Below are 8,642 nucleotides of genomic sequence, written 5' to 3' on the forward strand. Positions count from 1 at the left end.
AAGGTCCGTAAAGTACGTGGTGGCCAAGTTAGTCTACACACTTTACTATGACTTATGACCATTGGTGATATTTCCTGCTCCTTGCATATTGTAAGCATCGTAGTTGGCTTATGAACCAGGGTTAAACCTCCTCTAGATTGACCTTAGAGTAGTATCTGTAGTGGGATGTGGTCTGTCAACAACCATCGTTCTGGGGAGACAAAGGCAGCAGAGTGAGGCGTTTCTCTTGTGTCTCCTCCACATTTTGATTGTCGCAAACAGCATCCCCCCCCCCCCCCCCCGCATTGTATGAGCCTAAATGACGGATCTTTGTGTCTGACATATATACAATGTATTCATAGATGCACAAACAGAGACTATGTAATATAAATGTAGGCTATTTTTTGATTGAAAATTATCATAAGAATTTCGCAATTCAAGCCGCCCGCGTCTGTAATATTTTCGGTACCCAGCTTTAAATCATTGTATCACAGCATTACCTGTACAGCTTCTCGAGGAAAGGCCCCTTAAGTAACGCACACAAACACTTTAAAATAGATAGATAGGCCGCTCTTCTCCCATTGTCGCCATGATGCCCTGGAGCTGCTGTTCCCTGAGTTTGCCTGAGTTCATATTCTTAGGTTTTTTCCGGTAAAGTCACGTAGGTAAAAAATTAAAATTCAAAAAAGTAAAATAAAATAAAAAAAATAAAATAAAAATCACGACGTTTCGGAGGCAACACAAGCTCCCGTCTTCAGGTGGAACCGTCACAGCACGCCGTGACGGTGTTGCCTCCGAAACGTCGTGATTTTTATTTTATTTTACTTTTATTAATTTACATTTTTTACCTACGTGACTTTACCGAAAAAACCTAAGCATATGAATCCTTGCAGTCACGAAAGCTTCAAATCTATAATTATTTGCTTGAGTTGCCACTCGCTGGCCCTGCCCACCTTCATCTGGCAGCTCATCATGGGTGCTATTAGCGTCCACCTGACGGACGTGGCCGCTGCTGCCCCAGCCATCACGGCCGCTCTCACTGCAGTGAGAGTGGACGATGTGTGGGGGCCTCACTGTGCGGGCCTCCGCTGTCCACGCGCAAGTTGGGACGCTGCCTCTCCTTCGCCACCTCTTCAACCCGTGTCTCCGCTTCATCCTCGCTGTCTCAGTTTCTTTTTTTCTCTCTCTCTTTCCTTCTCTTTCTCTAATACTTTTCCTTCCTTCCACCCTCCCCTTTTCTTCATTCCTTCCACCTGCCTCTTCCTTCCCCACTCAGCACTATTACCCCATCATGCCTTGCCTTCGTTTCTTTCTTTCACCCTCCCTCCCATGATCTCTCCTTCCTCTCTCCCTGCCCCCCCCCCTTCCACACTTGAACCTCTCGCATAATGTCCGTGATGCAGTCATTAAATCCTTTATATTAAGTTCGCTTGCTTGCTTGCTTGCGTGCTTGCTTGCTTGCGTGCTTGCTTGCTTGCGTGCTTGCTTGCTTGCGTGCTTGCTTGCTTGCGTGCTTGCTTGCTTGCGTGCTTGCTTGTGTAGGGGTGTCAGGGGAAGGATTCCCACCAATAGATGGGTTAGGGGGAGGGGTGATCGAGGTGATATAAGGGGAGAACGGGCGGGAAAGGGGGGCCTTTGGCGGGAACGGGATTGGGACGGCTGGCGACAGGTGTGAATGGAAGGAAAGGAATAAAGGACGAGACCCCTGCAATCTCGTGTCGGCTCCTCTCTACATTTGGTGGCAGCGGTGGGATCCTAATGGCTACAAAGAAGAATCCTCGCGGGAGGGAGCCGAGGGAGGAGGAAGCAGGGGCCGGGGATCCTTCACATCCTGGGCAACAAGGGGGCCTGCTGTCAGAAGCAGCAGAAGGGGGCCCGGATCGCCTGGAGGATCGCATGGAGGACCGCATGGCCCGCGTGGAGAGGGCGCTCCAGGAGCTCTTGCAGAGGCTCCCTATGGGGGGCCCGCCGGCACCGGGACCCCCACCCCCACGCGTACTACGGGAGGAGAGGCCACGGGAACCGGACGCCGACCAGCCGGCCGGGCAGGAGCCGCAACCAACCTCGTCACGCCAGCCGCCGCCGCTCCCGCCAAAACCCCCAGGGCTAAACACCCAACACGGAGAGCAGGTGGCCGGACGGCCGCGTCGGCTGGGGCCCGTCGACAAGTTTGTGGCTGAGGAAGAAGATTGGGAGGAGTTTGTCCGCCGATTCGAGGCTGCCTTCCACGCTCTCGAGTGGACAGACGAAGAGGCCCTACGAGCGCTGCCATCTGTTCTGGGCAAAGAAGCACTCTCCTCTTACACCTCCCTTCCCTCGCACAGCAAGTCCACGCTACAGGCGGCCTACGAGGCTTTGGGGGAGATCTATTGCCCGGCGGAAGGAGCCTTTAAACGGTTCCAGGATCGCCAGCGAGGGGCTAAAGAATCCCCTTTAGCCTACAGGGGGGCGCTGCTCGTGTTGGCGAGGAGAGCTTTCCCTCGCCTGGCTGAAGAAGCGCTCGAGGACCTCGTGGTCGAGCACCTCATCGCCTACGCTTGCCGCGCCGGCGTTGTAATGCCCGTAGTGACGCCGGAAGAACGCACCTCGCTGTGGGCTGCCCGGACCATCCAAGCCCACGAGCAGGTCATGGGCCGGGCGCCACCCGTGGGCCCGGTGGCTGGCGCGGCGGGGGGGAACAGCCCAGCCGTTGCCGCGGCGCTACTTGGTCCAGCGACACTAACCGCCGAACCTGCACCGTCACCACAGGCTGCCGGTGGGGCATCTGGGGACGGACCGCCGACGTCTGAGACGGAGCCATCGCTGCGGGAGGTGTACGCGGCGATCCGGGGACTGGCGGAGCAGAGGGACCAACCGCCGCGTCGCTGGCAGCCGCCTCTACAACATCGCGCCGAGCCCCCCCGACGCAACGCCCCGTGGGTCTGCCACCGTTGTGGTCGCGAGGGGCATGTGGCGAGGGGGTGCCGCACGGAGCCGGAGGCCGCCAACGTCACCTGGAACCTGCCGGGGCCGAACGCCGACAGGAGCCAGGCGAGTGACGCCGTCCCACCCGGCCTCTCGGGCGGGCCGGGTAATTACACTTCCGACGCCGCGAACTCACCGGGAGTCTCCTCGGGGTGGGCGCCGGTGGTGTCGTTTCCCGGTCCCCGCTGTTCTGGTCGGGGGAAGGGGATAGCGCCGGGGCCTGTGGTCGCATCGCGACCCGGAGTGGCGTCGCGAACGGACGTGACGTTGCGTCCGGAAGTGACGTCGCGGTCGGAAGTGGTGTCGCGGATCGCGCCGGGAATTGCGCCGGGGCCGTGGACCGCGCCTGGAATCGCGCCGGGGCCAGGGACCGCGTCGGGGATCGCGCCGAGGCCGGGGACCGCGCCGGGAGTCGCGCCGACGCCGGGAGGGACGTCGCGGACGGAGGTGACGTCGCGGGCGGAGGTGACGTCGCGGGCGGAAGTGACGTCGCGGCCGGCAGCGACGTCGATGCCGGGCGTGACGTCGCGCGCGGGCGGGGTTTCGCGGGCGGGCGTGGGTTCGCGGGCGGGCGTGACGTCGCGGGTGGGCGTGGTTTCGCGGGCGGGCGGGGTTTCGCGGGCGGGCGTGACGTCGCGGGTGGGCGTGGTTTCGCGGGCGGGCGTGGGTTCGCGGGCGGGCGTGACGTCACCGGCGGGCGTGACGTCACCAGTTACCTGCAACGCCGGCGAGTTGCCAGGGGCAACGGCCCGGGGGCGGAGGCAGCCCACACGATTGACATTGCGCCCTGGAGCAATTCCACGACCCGCCTCACCACCGCTTTGCGACAGAGCGAGACGGAACCAGGGGGACCACGCCCCCGTGACAAAGGAAAGAGAGGGGCTCACGGGAAGGCCCACCCCCCAGTCCCCACCGCCCCCTGCAATGGGGGGGCCCCCCCACACCACAAGGGGGGCCCATCCTACGTCACCTAGGGGGGGCAATTTGCACTACATAGAGAGCCCAGCCCGCAACCCAGGGGTAAGCCCACACTATGTAACAAGGGCGCGTTCACCCTGCTGGGACGCACTCCAAAGGGAGGAACCCCATCTTCAGTCCATCCACACCCATCCCCCATCATTTCACCATGCACCACAGGATAACGAGACGCCGCCTGGTCAGTGGCCGGACTCAGCCACACAATGGAGGAAGCTGGCAAGGCGGGTGGTAGCGGCCACGTCAGGAACCTCGGTCCTGGTCGGTGAAATCGCGGGAGTGTCGGCACGTATCTTGGTCGATACGGGGGCATCAGCCACGATCATCTCGAGCACCATGCATGAGATGCTGCCGGATAAAATCCGACCTTTAGTCCCCGTCAAGACAACGTTCATTGCAGCAAATGGAGGCAGCATGGGCTTCCTGGGCCAGGTTGAAGCCCCGATACAGATTGGGCAGCTTTCGGTAGCAGGACCCATCCTTGTCTCCGCAACGTTGCCCGTACCCTGCCTGTTGGGGACGGACTTTCTGAGGCGGATGCCAATGAAAATCGATCTGGCCAATGGGCGGGTGGAAGTCCAGGGAACGCATCTCCATTTCCTAAAGGCGGAGGGGGCCAGCCGGGGTGTACCCTACGTGCAGGCTCTGGTCAGTAAGTCTGTCTCCATTCCCCCGGCAGCCCAGATGCTGGTTCCGCTGCAATATCGGTCCCCCCTCGTGACAGCCCGACCAGACTCACCCATCCTGGTGTCTCCGGCGTCAGCGGCCATGGATCGTCATGCGCTGGTGGGGGCCGAAACTATTGTACAGAGGAACCAGCATCTGTTCATTCAGGTGCTGAACACCTCCGATAGAACAGCGACGGTGCAGGAGGGAACAGTTCTGGCCCACGTTAGTCCCTTGTCACTAGGAGCCCCAGGGACAGAGCCCGAGCTTGTAGGCAGCATCGGCCAGTCCGAGGACAGAGGGGCCAAATCGTGGATGGACCAGCTGGCGGGGCCTGAGCCGGGATTGCCGCCCGACCAGAAACAGCAGCTGCACTCGTTATTGCAGGAGTTCTCGGACGTGTTCAGCCGGGGACCGTTCGACCTAGGGCGCACAAATCTGTCACAGCACCACATCAACACGGGAGATGCCGCACCCCTGCGCCAAAACACATATAGAATGAGCCCAATGGAAAAAGGGCACATTCAACAAGCGGTGCAGGAGATGCTGCGGGCCGACATAATTTCTCCATCCTCGAGTCCCTGGGGGGCACCGGTGGTCCTAGTCAAGAAGTCAGATGGGTCACTGAGATTCTGTGTGGACTTCCGACGCCTCAATGCCGTCACGCTGGCCGACGCATATCCCCTACCACGTATCGACGACTCATTGGATGCACTGGCGGGAGCAAAATTTTTCAGTACGCTGGATTTGTTGTCCGGGTTCTGGCAGGTCCCACTAGACGCGGACTCCCGGCCTAAAACAGCATTCCGGACACCACAGGGCCTGTTCGAGTTCAACTGCCTGCCTATGGGCCTCCAGACGGCGCCGGCAACGTTCCAACGCATAATGGAGTTGGCCTTGGCAGGCCTCCAATGGGAAACGTGCCTCATCTACCTGGACGACGTCATTGTTTTCAGCCGATCATTCGAGGAACACATTGACCGATTGCGTCAGGTGTTCCTGCGGTTCCGGAACGCGAACTTGAAGCTCAAGCCGTCGAAGTGCCACCTTATGCAGTCGTCGGTACGCTACTTGGGCCACGTCGTCAGTGAGTCGGGAGTGGCTACAGACCCGGAAAAGACGGCCTGCGTGAGGGCCTGGGCTGTTCCCACAACGGTTCCGGAGGTACGCCGGTTTGTGGGTTTCGTTTCTTACTACCGCCGGTTTGTGCCCAACTTCGCAACCATTGCCAAGCCCTTGCACGTGTTGACGGCGAAGAACCAGAGGTTTTATTGGGGCCCTCTGGAGGAAGAGGCATTCCAGCAGCTGCGCTCACGTCTGACAGATGCACCACCATTGGCCTTTCCGGATTTTGGCCTCCCCTTTATCCTGGACACGGACGCCAGCGATGTGGGCATCGGCAGTGTTTTGTCGCAAGTCCAGCAGGGTCGGGAGGTGGTTATCGCCTATGGTAGTCGCGTGCTTTCATCAGCGGAGCAGCGCTACTGCGTCACACGTAGGGAACTCCTGGCAGTCGTTCACTTTGTGCAGCAATTCCGACCCTACCTGTATGGTCGCAAATTTACGGTCCGCACTGACCACGCGGCCTTGCAGTATTCGCTCCGCATCGACCAGCCTTCGGGCCAGCTGGCCAGATGGATAGAACGCCTGCAGGAGTACAGGTACCAAGTAGTGCATCGCAAAGGGACCAGACATGCCAACGCAGACGCATTGTCCCGACTGGTGCCCCAGGGCCCTTGTGCATGCACCACAGGCGGGGCACGCTGCAAGGAGGCGAGGCCGGAGGGGACGGTCATCGCTCCTGTACGCACGGCGGAGGGCGCACAGGGTGAGGTCCAGCTGACCGACCACGACCTGGGGCTGACCTTGGACGATTGGAGACGGCTACAGCTGGAGGAAGCCCCACTGCGAACACTACGCGCCTCAGCAGAGGCAGGGGGGGAGGAGTACATCGTATGGGAGGATCTCCTCATGCGATGGGACCCGACAGGGCGCCGGCGATGCCTGGTAGTTCCGGAGTCGCTGCGTCAACAATTGGTTATGGACGTACACGGCCGCCAGCTGCTGCACCTGGCAGGGCGGAAGACACTGCACACATTACAGGGTCGGTACTTTTGGCCAGGTATGACCGCTGACGTGCATCGATGGGTCGCTACCTGCGTCGAATGTGCGCGGCGAAAGCCGCCACCCCGGGTAAGCCGGGCGCCCCTACAGCCCATCACGGTGACCAGGGTCAACGAATTGGTTGCGTTGGACATCTTGGGACCGCTGCCGGTCACGCCACGGGGAAATAAATACCTGTTGGTCGGAGTCGAGTACTGCACGAGGTGGCCGATGGCGTGGGCCCTCCCGGACCAAACGGCACAGACCATCGCCGATGCCTTCGTGGGAGGCTATGTCCTTGATAAGGGGGCACCGGAGCGGTTGCTCACGGATCAGGGCAGGAATTTCTCCTCACAGCTATTGAAGGACGTCTGCTCTATCCTGGGCACTAAAAAGGTCCGAACATCTCCATATCATCCCCAGACCGATGGGATGGTAGAGCGGCTTAACCGCACCATAGCGGCCATGCTGTCCCAAGTGGTGGACGAAAACCATTCCGACTGGGACCTCCACATTCCATCGGTCTTAGCGGCGTACAGGGTGGCCCCACACGCGGCGACGGGGTTCTCGCCGTTTTTCCTGATGTACGGACGGGATCCCGTTCCGCCTATTGAGGTGCAGCTGACGGACATTCCGGCAAGAGCCGACGCATGGCCGAAGGCACTAAAGACCTCCCTCATTTATTTGAGAGAGGCCCGCCAAGCAGCCGAGGCCGCATCGGCCGCGAGCCAAGAGAGTAATGTACGGATACGGGAGAGGACAGTGACAGCCAAGCCCTTTAAAGTTGGGGACCAGGCATGGCTACACTGTCCTCAGGTGCCGGTTGGCCTCTCACCAAAGCTGCACCGACCCTGGAAAGGGCCGGTCGAGGTCATCAAAGCACTCCGACCGCAGTGCGTCCAGGTCCAACTGGGTAAGCGACGATGGTTTGTACACCCCACCCGCCTTAAGCCATACATCTCTCCACCGTCATCTTCACCAACATCACCACCAACATCACTGCCAACATCATCATCATCCCTACCCAGGCCAAGGTCGCCGACCACCACGCGCCGACCGGCAGGGGGTTCGGTGCCCTGTGTTCCCTTGTCACCTACAGCACCCCATGTGAGGCCTGACGGAGCGGCGGCACGAGCGGGGGCCGGAGAGACAGCGGCGCCAGGCAAGGCGACACCGGCACCACCGAACCAGGGACCGCGACGAGAGGGCCTTCGAAGGAGGGGGCCGCCACGGTCATCTGCTGCCTGTGGATGTCCGGGCTGTTACGGGATGCTGGCTGGAGACCTGGGCAGGCCGCGCAATTGATTTGTTGTGTTATATTGCATTGTAGGGTTGTGGGGGGGGGTAAGGGCTGTCGTCACTGTCAGTGGTGGGAGGCATGGGGAGACTTAAATGGTCCATGGGGGAGGCAGAACCGAGGACGGTTATTTTTTCTCCGGGGGGGGGGGGTGATGTAGGGGTGTCAGGGGAAGGATTCCCACCAATAGATGGGTTAGGGGGAGGGGTGATCGAGGTGATATAAGGGGAGAACGGGCGGGAAAGGGGGGCCTTTGGCGGGAACGGGATTGGGACGGCTGGCGACAGGTGTGAATGGAAGGAAAGGAATAAAGGACGAGACCCCTGCAATCTCGTGTCGGCTCCTCTCTACACTTGCTTGCGTGCTTTCTTGCTTGCGTGCTTGCTTGCTTGCTTAGGACCGTAAGAATCTTTCGCTCGTTTTTTAACCCACTTCCCGTGATCCAATCGAGATGACATTTTCCACACAGACTCGTTGTGACAGACAATTCATGTTCGTGAAAATAAATTCCCAAAATTTTACACTTTTTAGGCAAAAAAAAAATATTTTACATATATTCAAATATAACTCATTCATCGCTTTGGCTGAACGTCACAGTATAAGAGCCCAGAGCGTAACCCCTCCACAGGCCGTGGCGGAGTAGCGCAGTTGGTAGCGC

General features: G+C 59.6%; 1 protein-coding gene across 1 annotated transcript; it reads left to right on the plus strand.

Moving 5' to 3' along the window:
- Window positions 1-1,553: 1,553 nt before the first annotated feature.
- LOC144727799 (uncharacterized) lies at window positions 1,554-8,115 on the plus strand. Its single transcript, XM_078606914.1, has 2 exons — window positions 1,554-3,009; window positions 7,787-8,115. The coding sequence occupies exons 1-2, from the start codon at window positions 1,738-1,740 to the stop codon at window positions 7,796-7,798; spliced, it is 1,284 nt and encodes a 427-aa protein (XP_078463040.1). The 5' UTR covers window positions 1,554-1,737; the 3' UTR covers window positions 7,799-8,115.
- Window positions 8,116-8,642: the final 527 nt, after the last annotated feature.

The sequence above is a fragment of the Lampetra planeri genome, chromosome 2 (genome assembly GCF_965212315.1).
Source record: "Lampetra planeri chromosome 2, kcLamPlan1.2.h2, whole genome shotgun sequence".
In the NCBI taxonomy this organism is placed as follows: domain Eukaryota; kingdom Metazoa; phylum Chordata; class Hyperoartia; order Petromyzontiformes; family Petromyzontidae; genus Lampetra; species Lampetra planeri.